Here is a 16,647-nt window from a genome sequence, read left to right as displayed (position 1 = left end):
TCAGGGATCATTGTGATTCTAGTGTATGTGGATGATTTGATTATCACAGGGAGTGATAAGGCAGGGATTCAAGCTACTAAGGAGTTTCTCAAATCTGTGTTTGACATCAAGGATTTGGGAGAGATGAAGTATTTTTTGGGCATTGAGATATGCAGATCAAAGGAGGGTTTGTTTATGTCTCAAAGGAAGTATACAATGGATATGTTGAAGGAGACTGATGTGCTTGGAGGAAAGATAGCCAAGACACCCCTCGAGGAGGGATATAAGGTTCTGCGTGAGGGGGAGGTTGAAGAGAAGCAGCTGTTTGAGGATCCTAAGCTATACAGGAAGATGGTTGGCAAGCTGATCTACTTGACAATTACGAGGCCAGATATATGCTTTGCGGTGAATCAAGTGAGTCAACATATGCAGGCGCCAAAGGTCCATCATTGGAAGATGGTAGATAGGATACTGAGGTATCTAAGTGGGACGGTTGGACAAGGGGTTTGGATGGGCTGTAATGGGAGTACAGAAGTGGTTGGGTATTGTGATGCTGATTGGGCATGAGATAGAGTGGACAGGAGGTCAACTACTGGGTATTGTACATTCATTGGAGGGAACTTGGTTACTTGGAAGAGTAAGAAGCAAAAGGTTATCTCTTGTTCTTCTTATTCTTCGATCTAAAGGAGATGAAACTGCTTAAATCGGCTTGACGATTCGGTTTGTAAAGGGTTTCTATCACATCCTTATACCTTCTTCCATCAATCTAAACGAATTCTTTCAGATTCATCGCATTAAGCATGTTCTTAACTCCTTTAGCCACAATTTACACTTCAATGTGTGTTAATCTTCTGAGAGGCGGTATTTCTACGGGTATAAAAAGGTTGTTAAGTTGGTGATCAGGAAGTAAAGATATGAAGCTTTGGGGTTCAATGAAGTGTTGAGGCTGAGACAGTAACTTTGGAGTTTTTACCACAGTAACTTTGGAGTTTCACCATTTCTGGATAAAGGTAACTCAGTTAGGGCTTGGGAAGTTACCTTGCATCCATTTGGAGAGTTAAAACGTCCAAGGGCATTTGGAGAGGATAAGGAGCACATGGACAGGCTGTCTTGAGCTGGAAAGGGGAAAATGCTTTATTACTATAGCAAGCATGTGAGGAAACACAGCCAAGCATTTCAAAAGGAGTTCCAGCCTGTCCATTGACTCCACATGCTTATGGATTTCGAAATTCACTTTATTAGCCTTATCTCTTCATATATATCTTGTATCTGAATCATTAAATCAATTAATGGAGTTTTGAGTCTCTCTCTCTCTAGAATCTCTCTATTCTCTCTAAACTTTACTCTAATCTTCTCTGATTATTATTAAACACACTCTAAAACACAAAAGTGTTTAAGGTATGCTTTCATCCTCTCCAAATCATCTACATCTTTGAATCACTTTTTTTTTGCAAAGCATAAAGAATCAATATTCAGGAAGATCGTCGAAGGATTCAGACATGGTGGAGATCGCTCCTCCCACGTTTGTTTCGGGTCCGACAACTCTAGAAATCCAGAAAGGTTGAATCTTTGTATCCTTTTATGTAGTTTATGTATCCATTTTCATTGACTCCATAGGTGTCTTACCTTGAGATTAAAAGTCTTTGAGAGATTTAAGAAACAATTTGAGAATTCTCTGCAGATGTACGGATCATGTTTCTTAGTAAAAACCTTTGATTATTTGTTTTTGTTGTGTTTTTTGTTGTGTTCTGCTCAGTTTTAGTGTTCAACATGTTCTTTTTTTCCTTACAGAACAGGACAGAGACCATGATCAAGGAGAGAATCAGAAACTGAGTCTATATCAAGCCTTGAGTCTAAAGACCCTCCTTGCAGATTATCTGCTTCTGATAGCTTACAAAGGTACACATATCTCCCAACACCATCTTATGTACACACAAAAAAAAATCTCTACTCTGTTTGGTGTTGGCTATCTGAGTCACCCTTTGCTTATAGTTAAATGTAAGATTAATAAGAAGGCCAGTTTCTGCATCCCAAGGATCGGGTGACTCATCATCATCATTCCCTTACTTTCTTGAACTAAAATGTTTCATGATATCTCATACTAAAGACTGTTGCAGATAGAATAAGCGGGTCTGTTCGAATGCACATAGTGGCTTTGATAGTTTCTGCCTTTGAGTTATCTTCCCTTAAGTGTCGTTACTGTGCTTCAGTGTCAACTTATATTGTTTGGGGATAGCTTCTAACTTAAACGTTCAATCTCTTTATTTCCATTCACGTTCTTAGTAAGACCTTATTGTGTCTAATTAATGAGCTTCTTACTGATGAATCTCATGTGTATTTGTGCTTCTAAAATTGGAATGTATTCCTCTTGAGTTTTTGTGAATCTATTTAAATGTTATTGGTCATAATTGGATCGGTATTACATTGTCCTTCAACGAATTCACAATGTGAACATACATACGTTTGTGAACATACCTACATATGAATTGTGAAGCATTCATAGTCTTCTCTATTATTCCAGCCTCCACAATAAGACTTTCTCAAGTAATGAAGTGTCACGTTCTTCTTTTTGCAGCTATATACGTTTGAGTTGCTATTATAGTTAATGTGCACATTACGATAATGCAGAGATGAATGTCTGAATCTCAGTTTTCGGTTGCAACAGCTGAGGAAGATAATGATGAATAGCATAAACCATCAACTCAGGCTCTCAGCTATCACAATGTTTCTCAGGTATTTCTCTGACTTTCTCTTTCTCTATATTTCTAATTGTCCCAGAAATTTTAGGTAGGATAGACAATGCTATAGGATATTCACCAATTTTCCTGGTGCATCTTTGAAGAATCTTCTGAACACATGTGTCCTTATATACTTCTACAGTGTTTAGTCTAATAATGATGGTCCTAAGCGAACATACTTTTTCCTGGGATTACAAAACTTGATTTCCTAAAATCTATCTTCACTCTAAACTTGTGAAGAGTATCACTCTAAACAGCATTTTTTATTTATCTGTGTAGTACATGGGATTTCTATTACGTCTGGTTTCAATCGCTCTCTCTCTATGTGATCTAGCATATATGTTTCGTAGCTGTAATGTATTGTATGATCTCTCAAATATTTCTGTAGTAATGGACTTCACATATGGAAAAGAATGCTGTTATTAGTTGAGAACATGTTAGTGTAAATTTGGTTTCACCTGTTGACTTCACCATTCCGTTCTTTCATGGTGTACAAGCTCCATGCTATCAACTGGTCTAACTATTTTTATTTGGTTTCAGTCTCAATCCGTTCATCCATAGCAGGAATTCAGAGTAGTTATACCAAGACCTAAGCTTTTACCAGGCTTGCATGTTCAAAGCACCTATGGTTACAGCCAAAAATGGTTCTTCCTCTCGGTATGGTCTCATGCTCAACTGACATTGGCCTCCCATTGTGTCATGTAAGTCTCATTACCCAAGCATCTGATATATTAGCTTAAACCTTACTGTCTTGAAACTCTCATGAGTCAACTATAATATTTTGGTTAATAATTGAAGGTAAGTTAGAATTTGTGCTGACAAAAAAGTTAAAATTTCTTTATTTGGTTATGAAGCTCGGTTTTTCTATCCTCCATTCATTTTTTGGTCTACAGAAACAGCTCTGTGGTAACAATGCTGCCAGTATCCGCAATGTGTGATTGGCAAGTTTGGGCATACCTGCAAAATTGTTCACTCCATGAGCTCTTATTCTTCTTCCCTAAGCTACAGCCCGATGGTTTCTTCAGTCATTGACATGCCCCTCACACCTTACCCTCTTGAGTCCTCATTGCTCAGCACATTAGCTCCATCATCATCATCCTTAGATGAAAACGCACAGAGCTTCAGTCTTCGAGCTCCAAGAAAACTCAAAACCACAACACAAGTGGTGGCTCTGAACCGTTGCTGCTGAAGTCTCTCCGTCTTCTTCTTTGACAACCAGCCTGAGCCATTCTGATCCTGCTGAGACCAAAAAGAATACCCAGTTAGCATTGAGTTTAAGATTTAGAAGTTAAAGATACAAAGCTCAAAGGAGAGAACCTCGCTATACTTCTTCTATTGTTCCTCTATCGCTCTTTTCTTTTTATCAAACTTGCATGAACTGAGGACATGAAAGATGTCTATAAACTATAAACATGTTTGGGACCAAGTAAGATAGATTGAACTATAATGAGTTTTTTTTATATATGAAAAAAAGAAACTAAAAAATATTTGTGTATAGCTTTGATAAAAAAAACTGATCGTTGTAATTTTTTATGCATAACTCTTGCATTTCGTTACGTTTCTTTCATGATCAAAATTTGTGTAATGCTTTACTACGAATCTTTTAACTTTATATTCTTAAATAGTATGGCTAAAAATAATACAGCAAATAGAAATATATGAAAATTGTTTAAAAACATCTATATAAATACACTATTATGCAAGAGTGCACTGCACTAAAATTATATACCGATTGCTTGATCAATAAGTTATTACTAAACCGAGATGAATATAACAAAACCAAAAAAATTTGATCCCACAATATTCGGCTATTTAAAAACGTTATACACGTTTGTCAAGCCCAAACAAGGCTACATTAACAAACGTAATAGTCCAATGTCTCTAACGGCCCTTAATTTGTTGATAATATGTGCCACTCACTACTTCAAACTGAAAACACCTTGATATATCAAAATATCAAATGTTATTGTATCTAGAAAATAGAATTTTGTTTTATAGAAATTATGTACTGGTTTAAAAAGGTCAACTATAGTTTCAGAAAAGATATGAAAAAATATATATATATAGTTTCATAGTTCGAACGATAGACCAATATAAAAGAACCCGGCAAAAAAACACATAAAAAAATTAGATGATTGAAACAAATAGATTAAAATATCTACGCAACCATAATAAAATAGAATTTATCTCCATTCAATTTGAGAAATTGCCACAAATACTACATTCATAGTACTATTTTTTATGTTTACACTAACTAATTTTACCCTCACTTTTAATGAAGAGTAAAAAAACATTTATACCCTAAAGTTAACTAATCTAAACTTAGGGTTTAGAGTTGAAGAGTGAAATATGTTTTTTGGAATGTGAAATTTAAGATTCTAATAAATATATAAATAAATACTTAAAAATATATTTAAATATTTTAAAAATAGTTTCAAACATAATTTTCGAAAAACATTTCTTTTAAAAAATCGAAAAAAATTAAAAATAAAATTATTAGGATAATTTTATATAAAAATATTTTATTAGTATAATTTGTATATATATTATTACATTTTCTGAATTATTTTTTTCTAATTTTGTACCCTCTAAAAATAGAGAATAATGAAGGTTACTCTCATCTTAATTCAAACCAAAAATATTTATTAAAAATAACAGTATGATCTCAAATTATTTTCATTGTTTGTTTCTCTATAATATCATTATCTATAATGATTTTAAATGCTTTATAAATTTATATAAAATCATATAAAATAGTTTTTATTATAACTTCTCGCCCGTAGGGCGGGCCGGACCTAGTTTGATATATAAAATAATTGACTAAGACACTCAATAAGAAAATTCATAAATGGGTATAAATTTTTTGCAAGTTTAGATATTTCAAAATAATTTCATTTAATATGAAATTAATTATCAAAGATAAAAAAATTTGATATGCATCATTTACCATCTCAACTAGACAACTAAACGCCGTAATCTACATATGTGCTAGGTTCATTTAATATATCCACAGTATGAGGTTCGCTAACATTACCATAACCCGGCATAATCCCATATATAATACTTCCAAATTTCACTATTGTTAATATTCCTATTATTCCAACAAGTTAAGCATGGATATTTTAACTTACGGGTTTTTATAATTTTCGGTTGTCATTGAGCCACCGCTATGAATTTTGTAGTATCATCTGCACATTTCTATGCAAGTAAGTTTGTCTCCTAATATATAGAAGAAAAACCATGTTTTATGCTTTTTTGTAAATGAGGGGAGATAATATTACAGATAAATGTAGAATAATTTCTTACGGATTCCGAGGAAAAGAAAAATCTGTGAAGAAATTTGAAAAACAACGGTTACATAACGCTATCAATTCCATTGGAAATCCGTCGAAAACTGCGACAGCTAATTAATATATATATATGTGTGTGTGTTTTCAGAAATCTATTGGCAAAACTCTAGACAAAAATCATTCCATCAGAAATTACAACGAATTCACCCAAAAATATTCTGGATTCCATTCCGTCATTTTTTGTCAGAAATTACTATGTTCTCTTGAAGTCTAAATTTCAATTTATCGAAGTTTTTATTCTTTTTTGCTAACACAATTTATCAAAGTTTGTTTTATATTTTGTATTTTTATATACATTTAAGACAAGAAAGAGTAATGAAAGGAGTAAATAGGGTATTGAGTATTGACAAAGAAAAAATACTAAGTGGGGCTAGTTTTTCTATGTATTAATTCCAACGTGTCGAAAACGTTCAACTTATCAAAATTGTTTTATATTTTACATACAAAAAAAACCTCTTTTCTCTACTTGTAATAATGTAGTATTGAAAACGTTCAAAAGCCACATTTAAAAAGGAAGTGAAGACGGAGTGGTCGGTTTTGCCTTGCTGAAGTTGACGTCGATGGCCGAAGACTTACGGTGATGATGAATGACCGGTTACGGTCTTTTCTTTTGAGCTTAAATTTTTTTCCTCCCACCATTTTTTTCTTACTTTTCCATGAACTTGTAGTGATAAATCTAATCTATTATTAGTGATTACTGTTTCTCCGCCGGTTAACCGGAGGCCTGTTCGGCTGTTCCAATGCCCGCTGTTGCTGGATATTTCTATTTAAATTAATATTTTTATATATAAAAGAGACTTTCAATCACTCATGGGCATGCCAGCGAGGACGACACGTCAGAAATAGGAAGTCTCCCGCGCCGACACGTCGGATACGCTCCGTATCACTAACGCTTTATTCTGTCTTCGCATGGGCTTCGCCACACGCTAATCAGATATTCTTCGTCTCGATGCCCATATACGCTAATCTTCTACGGGAACCCTAAACAGATGCTCCCTTCCTGTTCTTCGTTCATCGTCTATCGGCTCAGCGACTGTCTAGATCCTGTACCGGTTTTGTTATTAATCGTCTTTAATCGTCTTTAATCCCTATCCCACTACGAATCAACCTCTCACGCCGTTCGTCTGCTAGACCGTGTATAAATATGTTGTGATTTCACAGATGCGCACTCAACGCTTTCCTAATCTCATGCCTTTCTCATTCTCAGATCTTACTCATCATCTTTCTCAATGGCTATGACAAAGGTTTTCTTTTCCGATCTCAAGTCTGGGAGGTGCTCATCCGTTGTGGAGGCGAGACTGCTTCGATTCTGGGAAGCTAAGAACGTTAAGCGTGGTGGGGAGCTGATCTGGATGGATCTGCTCATGGTCGATGTCAACGTGAGTTGTTCTGCTTATCGCAGTCGTTTTTTTTTATATATATATACATAGATTTTCACTTTGTTCTGTTTTATTTGTGAGCCGTATCGTGATTATTAGTGTTGATCTGGTTTGTCGTTGATCCTTTTGTTTAGTATAGGTTTTGTTTTCCTGTTAAAAGATATAATTACTGATCCGTTTGAATTCTCACCCGTATATTGTAACTGATAGATTCTTATATGTGTTTCAGTCGACCATGATGCAAGTCACGATCAGTGCTAGCCGTCTCCCACAGTTCTGGGAGAGGCTCCATGCCGGAACAATGTTTTCCGTGTCCGGTTTTGATGTCTCCAGATGCGCGCAGAATTTCAGGCTCACTGATTCGTCTTTGATGATCCGGTTCAGCGAGTCCACCTTGTTCCAAGTGCTGTCTGAACCTGTCTCCCCCTTACCCGAGGAAGCATTCCGGTTCCGTAACCAACAGGAGCTGATTGGTCTTGCCAATACAAACACTCAGCTACCAGGTATGTTGATCACAAATGACACGTACTTATATGTTTTTGATATTCTGAGTATAGAGTTAGAATCAGTCTGACTTTATAAGAAAATGATACCGGCTTCGAACTTGATGTAGACATCATAGGTGAGATAGTGAGTGTGAAGAGCACGGTTTGTGATCCTCCGGAGGAGAAGAATCGTGTTATGGTGACTCTGAAGCTGGAAAGGTAAATTTATTGTCCATATATTAGTTCTGAACATATTGTATGAATATTTTTGATCACAATTGATTTTCTAATTTGTGCAGTGATGAGACTGTCACTTTAAGCTTCTTTGACTCTCAGGCTGTTGCTTTCCATAAACAGCTTGAGGCTATGAGGGTTGATCTGAAGGTCATGGTCGTCACTAGCATCAATCCTAAGATTGTCGGAGGTATTGAATTGTGTTGTATCATGTAATGTCATAACACTTTAGTCCTGAAAAAATTACTATCTATGTAGGTCGTTTGTTTCTTAACGCTACGTCTGGAACGCACGTGTATTTTGATAAGAAGACTATAGCAGGGGCTGCTCGATTCTACAAGCATGTTTGACGTTTATAAACCGTGTGTATGTGCATTCGGTTGTTCTTTGCCTGATCATTATACTCTGCGTAGGTTGCTAGCCAGAGATACCGGTCTGCCGTCAGCCGCTCCGCTGCTAAAGTCGTATGCGAAGGTGGAGACTATGACCATCGCTGACCTCAGCAGTTTCATCGTTTCTGCTGCATCTCAGGTATACTAGCTGTTGGTTTTGTTTTGTATTTTTTTATTTGTAATGTTAGTGTTCGCTTTGCATGAGAGAATTGCTTATATGATGTAGGAGATTGATTTTCTGTGCACTGGGAAGGTTGTCCGTGTTGACACAAATAAGAGGTGGTGCTATGTTGCTTGCTCCAAATGCAGTAAAAATTGCAGCGGACTGAGTCTGCATTCACGTGTGGAGTATGCAATAATTCACATGCTGTTGGGGCCCTTCGGTAAGTAGCGCATCTTTATATATGAGTATTTATACATCTGATGGTGACCTGACCTCGCCTTTATCATCTTCATATAGCTATCGTGTGGAAATGGCAATATCTGATGATACTGCAGAAGGAACATTTGTATTCGATGGTGTATTAACGAAGCTGCATAGTATCCGAGCAAGCGAAGCTGCACAGATGCTGGTATGAATCATAACTGTTTACATTCGTGATGTCAAACGTTGAACGCGATCTCACTTCCCATCTTATTTCCTGTCAAAAGGCTGAAGACGGTGTGAACCCTGAGAACACTAGGTTACCTCCGTTCATTGCAGACATGGAAGGAAAGACGTACACTTTCCAAGTGAGGGTCACTGCGTTTAACTTCACCGAGCATCACAAGACATTCACCATAACACGTATTGCTGAGGATCATGGTTGTCTGCCAGTAGATGACGTGGTGAACAATGTAAGTTACGTGTGTATCGTGTTATACGTTACTTGCTGATTGCATATACGTTTTTGTATAATAAAATGAATGTACAGGGAGATGATAATGACGATGATGATGATGCTGACAATCCGACCATCGAGCCATTACCTGCTGCTGGTGATCAAGGTGGAACCAGTAAGGCGCGTAAGAAGACTGGCGCAGGAAGGTCAAAGGTGGTGAAGAAGGCACGTGCTGGTTGAGATTTATCAACACTTAATAATGTTCAGACTATCGTTTACATAATGTTTATGCATCTTTATTTGATTTCGCATATTTGGATGTTTCTGTTTTGGATATTTCCCATTATATGGGCACTTTAATTTTAATGGCATTGTATTCCGGTTCAGTTTTAATTACGAGGTGTTATCATTACGGTTAGACTACTGTTATTTATTTTAAATTTTTATGTTACATTATATGTGTTTAAACAATGTAGATAGGAATTTCTGACGTTAGTTACGTATCTATATAGTAAGCTTTTGCGTTTCCCATGCGCGAACAAATGCCTTTATAATGTCGAGTAAATCAAATTTAAAGTTTGGTTAGTCCGGTATAAAATTAATATTGTCGTGTTCAGCATTCCGGTTTTATATTTTGATTTCTTTTTCACTCTTATTTAGTATTAATCTATATAATAATAGATGAGTTGGTGCTCTCTTCTAAAGCTGTACACGTCGACACAATTGAGTTAAGTGGTACCTACAACTATTCAATTCTTCTTTACAATTAAATAAAAATGTATAATTAATTTATCGTAATCCCTAATTTTCTATTTCTTATATTTCCTATGTATATCTGAAAAGGTGTATTATCTAAGGTGTATTATCTGTAACCGTTCACATTCAAATCTATAAATCTCTCTCTTCTCTCTGTTCTCTCACATCTATTTTTCACGGAGAAAGAGAGGAGACTAAACCTTTTGTGAAATATTTTAATCTTTCAGATCAGATCTTTTTGTTTTCTGTTTTAGTTTTGGTCAAGCTGTTTTAGTTCTGGTCAAGCGATCTATGCTTGATCGGATTTTATCTTTCGCTTAGCGAGTTTGTACTTTTTGTTGTTGTGTGTTTCGATTCAAACAGAACCGTTCTTCAATGGTTTTTATTTTTCTTCTGTTTGAGTCGAGAAATAGATTTCCAATCTATCAGATTGGATTCTCGGGTAGCTCTCTAAGCATCACTTAACTCCATCTGTTCTCTACTCAACTAGGTTGACCGAGTTTGAAGAGGGAAATATCGCGTTTGCTTGCCGTCAATCCTGAGTGGGGCGGCGAAGTTCTTCCGATTAACTTCATCGGAGATGTGAACGCTCTCATCACAGCCACCTGTTGAAGGTTGATGATGAGTGAGGAAGGCGATCAAAGAGAAGCTGCATCCCTTTACAGGTGAAGATTGGTGGTCCGGCAACAAAGCCATGGTACTTCGAGGATCTACCGACGAAGTCGTGTTAGCTTTTTCTCACCAGGCAGCGGCGCGTGGTCAAGAGGATAACTGCATGAACGACGCGTGGCTGTTTGCCTATCACTTGAGGCGGTGGAGGCTTGGAGCGGTATATTGGGCCTCCACCATTTTGGGCTTAGTAACTTTAATTTCATAGTTTATAAGTGTGAGATTTGGGCCATTATCATTGCTTGTATAGTCAATAGATTGGATCTCATAATCACCAACGAAACATATCCCTCATTTTACGCAATCATTCAACTAAAATTAAATTATATACGTGGCTAAATATTATTTTTTATTTGTGAACAACTTTTGATAATAACATTTATTTGTTTATTGTTGAAGATGAGATCGTCATATATGAAGGTGATTGAAGCGTACTATAAAGCTTTTAAATTTGAGTTCCAAATTTTCTGATCACTTTGGCATTTAAGAAATCTGCTTACTATTTAACACTATAATCTGGTTTGTAATTTTCTGCTAACTAAAGCATAGGATAACCAGAAGTCCACCGTTTCATGTTATTATTCAACCGTGTTTCATGTTATTATTCAACCGTTCAGTATTTTCGTTTTATACATTTACACAATAACAATTACTCCCCATGATTAATTTTAAAACCGTGAAATTACAATACGTTTCAGTAAATACCAAAAGTCTATCCTTCGCATCACTCACTTTATAATCTTATATATATTACACTTAAAACAATATATATACAACATTATTTCAGAAAGAACATTACACTAATAAACATGTATCTTTTTTTTCCTCCATTAAATTATTATTTTTTTATAATTTGCAAAAATTCTTAAAATCACATTTTTTTATTTCATTTCCCTTATACTATGTAACAACTAACACGTTTGACACTGACCAACCCCATGAACCACTGCTTCTCAATACAAAAGCTCTAATAATATTATTGATATCAAATCATTACAATATGAAAATATTAACATATATGAATACACCGATCATTCTTATATTAATATAATCAAACTGTGTAACTTCTAATGTTTCATCAATACCATTTTAATTAAGCCATAAAAACATATGTAAAAAACACAAACAATGAAATCCCGTACACATAATTATTCAACGCATCAACAACGTACCGGCCCCGTGCTTGCTCGGAGGCTGTACTTCTAGTTTTTATAATGAAGTTGTGTGAAAACTAACAAAAAAGACGTAGTTAATTGGTTTTATATATGTTTTGCAAGAAAATTGTTTTGAAAGTCTCTTTTATGTATGTTGAGATTAATTTGTTTAATTAATTTCACCATGACACTGATGCACAGTACATAGACATATATAATTAAACAATTCATTCCAACGAAACAATTAAAATTACATTATTTTCATACGGATAGGAAAAAAATATTATGGTTTCCGTTCCTTTGTTATTACCATTGAAACACTATTTAATTTGTACACCTGAAGCAAAAGTTTCATGTATCTACCAATTACTTAACGGCGTATAACAAAATTCAAACAAACCATCAAACTCCCATGCAGGCCTCCCTCCAACAACATTAAGACCATGAAACATATGAACAACCAATGTTTATTATACTTATACTTTAACTTCTAGATTATTTTATAATTCATATCCCGACCGCAGGGCGGGCCGACCCTAGTATATATATATCAAGAAAAAAAACAATGCAGCAGCTACCACATACTTTGACGCAATCAACGCCACGTTACGTTTACTTTAAAAGGGTAGACTATCGAAGACTTGGCTTTTCAACATTTTTTTTGGAAGGGATTTGCCTTTTCATTTGGTTTCGTTTAGAATAATACTATAAATTAAGAAAACCCTGAAGAAACTATATAACATTCAAAATCACAACATTTCCAACAAAATCCACTTTGGTCATGACAGGTTCTTCTTTTTCTTCTTCTCGACCACACCACTTGCTCTTCTTTATAGTATTAATTTTTCCATTTCTCAGCTTAGCACAAGAATTACCCGTCAATATAGACGGTATTATCTGGGAAATCCCTTCAAATTCATCATGTCCATCATCCCAACAAAGCAACTTGTCCAATTTCCAATTCTCCAACAATCTTAAAAGTCTTGTCTCTTCAATCCCTTCTCTCCATTCCAACACCTACAACTTCTACAACCTCTCGGTCGGAATTAAAGAACGAGTCGAAGCCATTGGAATCTGCAATAGAGTACTCACTCGAGCAGATTGTTTAAACTGTATCTACCAAGCCGCAGTGAATCTGACCACAAATGACTGTCCACAACATAGAGAAGCTTACATACGTGCCACGAAATGTATGTTTCGTTACTCGGACAAACCCATTTTCGGAAAACTCGAAACAAGTCCTATATTAGAGTTAGAAAACCTGAACAACGCAGCAACGGGAGAGTCTGTTCGGTTGCAGAGCGAGTTACTGAACGGACTCAGACAACTTGCTGCGGCAGGTGGCTCAATGAGGAAGTATTCTCAAGGAAATATTACTGATTTTCTACCTAACAGAACATTCTTCGCTGTCGTGCAGTGCACGCCGGATTTGTCTGAGAAAGACTGCAACGATTGTCTCAACTATGGTTTCAGGAACGCAACCAAAGGGAGATCAGGGATCAGGTGGTTTTGTCCCAGCTGTAATTTTCAGTTAGAGAGTAACTTGAGATTCTTCGGTCTCCAGAGCCAGTATGAGCCTGATCTTCCATCAGCACCACCCGAACCAAGACCAGAGACTGAACCGGAACCAGGTATAACTCTATTTTACCAAAAAAAAAAAAAACAAAGTACTCTACTTGTATTATATATGGTGAGTATCAACCTTTGTATTAAAGAAAACCTTTTAAACCAAAAAAATAAGACCTAAAACAAGATTTACTTTTAATATCTAAATAATTTACAATGGAACCTGGTAAAAACAGATTACAATTATGTGTTACCAAAAATTAAAATAATAATAATAACAGAACACCTACTTGTTGTATCTACAGAAACTGAGATCACTTTTTAATCTACAATTTGTTTCTTTTTTAGGTTTAGTTCATTTTTATAACAATTTTTTTTTTGAGAAATCCTCTATGATAACTTTTTTTAGTTTATTTTCACAAAATAGTTTTCAAATAGAAAAACGATCGAAAGAGATTTTACTAAAAAATAAATATACACGTATATTCTAGGTTTAACTAATCTATATTTAGGATTAATAGTTAACAAAAATAAATATTAAAAAAATTCAAAATAAAAAAAAAAACTATTTTGGTCATTTTCTTTTTTTGAAAACTATTTTGGTGACAAAAACTTAAAAATAGATATTTAAAATAATTATTTTTTTTCAGGAGAAAAGAAATTAAATATTATACTCATCGCTGTTGGCTCTGTTGCTGGTTTAGCCATAATTGTTGCCTACCTTTACTTCATGTTGACAAGGAAAAGAAGAAAGGGAAAACAAGGTGCAGTTTTTCAGTCAAAAAGACTAATCTCTAGCTAGGGAGAAAACTTTACTGAAATTCTCTTTTAACATTTATTTGTTTATTGCTTTTGGATCAGGCAAAGATGTCCAAGACAATAAGATTAAAGATGCACAACTATTGCAACTCGACTTTGAAACCATAAGAGTAGCAACTAATGACTTCTCTTCTGGGAACCAGCTTGGAGAAGGTGGCTTTGGTGCAGTTTATAAGGTGGCTAGATTAATTTGTTTCTTATGCTATGATCTTTAACGCACTTTCTTGATCATTCATCAGTCTCTTAAATGATCATTAATTAGGGTGTTCTTGATTCTGGAGAAGAGATAGCTGTGAAAAGATTGTCACTGGAATCCGGACAAGGAGACCATGAGTTCATAAACGAAGTATCGTTAGTTGCGAAACTTCAACATCGGAATCTTGTTAGGCTTTTAGGTTTCTGCTTGGATGGACAAGAGAGACTACTCATCTATGAGTTCTTCAAGAACACAAGCCTTGACAATTACATATTTGGTATCTTTAGATCTACTACATATATAGCATCTCCCTATCTCTAGGTGGTTGATCCAAATCGTTTTTCTTTTCTAAGATTCAAATAGGAGAACGATCTTAGAGTGGGAAAAACGTTATCAGATAATCGTAGGTGTTGCGCGAGGTCTTCTTTATCTCCATGAAGATTCTCGTTTCAAAATTATTCATAGAGACGTTAAAGCAAGCAATGTTCTATTGGATGATGCAATGTATCCAAAGATTGCAGATTTTGGAATGGCTAAATTGTTTGATACAGACCAACCAAGTCAAACTAGGTTTACAAACAGAGTTGCAGGAACCTAGTAAGCTGCCCCAAAAATAATCATTTAACCTCTGTCAGTTCTGTGAAAGAAACCGAAATTTTATTTGGTCGTTGCAGCGGTTACATGGCTCCAGAGTATGCGATGAAGGGGCAGTTCTCAGTGAAAACTGATGTATATAGCTTCGGCGTACTAGTCCTTGAGATCATTTCAGGCAAGAAAAACAATTGGTCTCCAGGAGAAGGAAGCTCATTGTTCCTCCCTAGCTATGTAAGTAAATGAAAAAAAAAAAAAGAACTTTGGGATTCTAGTTCTGGAATCTTGATTTAATTTCAACTTTTATTTTGGTTGATAGGTATGGAAGAGCTGGAGAGAAGGGAAAGTGTTAAACATCGTGGATTCAAGTCTGGTTGAGACAGGAGGTCTAAGTGATGAACTCATGAAATGCATTCACATTGGTTTGTTATGCGTTCAGGAGAAAGCAGAGAGTAGACCAACGATGGCTTCTGTTGTTGTAATGTTCAATGCAACTTCTTTCACTTTACCGAGACCCTTGCAACCTGCTTTTTACTTAGGAGATAGAGAATCAAGAGAAGACCACATACTTGTTGCATCAACAATGACTTGGAATGAAGTTACAATCACTGAGTTAGATCCTCGTTAATTCGTATGGAAAGACAAAAAAGTTTAAAAGTCAACTTGAATGATCACTTGGGTGTTCTTGATTCTGAAGAAGAGATAGCTGGGAAAACATTTGTAACATTCCAATTTCTGGTATATGGAAAAGCTTAAGAAAATTGATTTGGCTACGTATGTCACCAAAATGCACTTATCTTTTTCAGCACACATCCGTTTAGAACTCTAGAGTTAAGCGTGTTTGGGCTGGATTAGTGAAAGGATGGTTCTATTGGGAAGTGATTCGCGATACCGTGCGAGTGAGGCCAAAGCACAGGGAAAGATCGGGTGGTGATTGCAAGGTTGGAAAAATTAATGCACCGTTCGTCAGATTGGATGGAACACGGGCCGGGAGAGCGGGTTTGGGTGGCCCATACCCGTGGGCAGTCGGAACGTTATAAGTGGTATCAGAGCCATGTTAAAACATCTCAGTTCTGACATGAGAGGCGTCTTGAGACATGTCGTAGTGCGCAACGAGGGCATTGGGCTCTATGAGTGAAGGTGAATTGTAATATCCCGAGTTGTGATATATGGAAAAGGCTTAAGAGAATTGATTTGGCTACTTATGTCACCAAAGTTGACTTATCTTTTCCGTCACACATCCGTTTAGAACTCTAGGGTTAAGCGTGGTTGGGCTGGAATAGTGAAAGAACGGGTGACATATCGAGAAGTGATTCGGGTGGGTCGGGTGGTGATTGCAGGGTCAGTAAACAACGATTTCGAACCTTCTGAAAAAATTTACGCACCGTCGGATCAGTGCCGTCTTAACCAATAGAATATCCCTGGGCAAAATACGAAATTTGGACCTTTTTATAAATGTTCTCTGCATTTTTTTTCACTGCATTTTATTTAACTTGATCTCTAAGACCCGAAACAAAT

The 16,647-nt window shown here is 35.9% G+C and overlaps 2 protein-coding genes and 1 long non-coding RNA gene across 4 annotated transcripts; all 3 read left to right on the top strand.

Annotated features, from left to right (window-relative positions):
* The first annotated feature begins 1,449 nt into the window (after positions 1–1,449).
* LOC106325692 lies at positions 1,450–4,184 on the top strand. 2 transcript variants are annotated; one of them, XR_001266982.1, is made up of 5 exons: positions 1,450–1,539; positions 1,771–1,878; positions 2,645–2,712; positions 3,258–3,418; positions 3,611–4,184. It is a non-coding gene; the product is annotated as an uncharacterized LOC106325692 (long non-coding RNA). The 2 variants fall into 2 exon arrangements; XR_001266981.1 differs by having other exon boundaries at positions 1,455–1,539; positions 2,555–2,712.
* Positions 4,185–7,296: 3,112 nt separating this feature from the next.
* LOC106323912 lies at positions 7,297–9,618 on the top strand. The gene is made up of 10 exons (XM_013761957.1): positions 7,297–7,446; positions 7,676–7,949; positions 8,060–8,150; positions 8,231–8,355; positions 8,424–8,505; positions 8,579–8,696; positions 8,784–8,905; positions 9,018–9,129; positions 9,209–9,394; positions 9,472–9,618. Exons 1-10 carry the CDS (start codon positions 7,297–7,299, stop codon positions 9,616–9,618), a joined length of 1,407 nt encoding a protein of 468 aa, XP_013617411.1.
* Positions 9,619–12,715: 3,097 nt separating this feature from the next.
* LOC106323039 (cysteine-rich receptor-like protein kinase 41) lies at positions 12,716–15,874 on the top strand. The gene is made up of 7 exons (XM_013761201.1): positions 12,716–13,588; positions 14,174–14,287; positions 14,385–14,518; positions 14,605–14,815; positions 14,892–15,135; positions 15,213–15,363; positions 15,449–15,874. The coding sequence occupies exons 1-7, from the start codon at positions 12,739–12,741 to the stop codon at positions 15,755–15,757; spliced, it is 2,013 nt and encodes a 670-aa protein (XP_013616655.1). The 5' UTR covers positions 12,716–12,738; the 3' UTR covers positions 15,758–15,874.
* The last annotated feature ends 773 nt before the right edge of the window (positions 15,875–16,647 follow it).

This window comes from Brassica oleracea, chromosome C2 (genome assembly GCF_000695525.1).
Source record: "Brassica oleracea var. oleracea cultivar TO1000 chromosome C2, BOL, whole genome shotgun sequence".
NCBI lineage: Eukaryota > Viridiplantae > Streptophyta > Magnoliopsida > Brassicales > Brassicaceae > Brassica > Brassica oleracea.
Note: the sequence above shows the minus strand (reverse complement) of the source record. Positions and strands in the feature narration are given on the sequence as shown.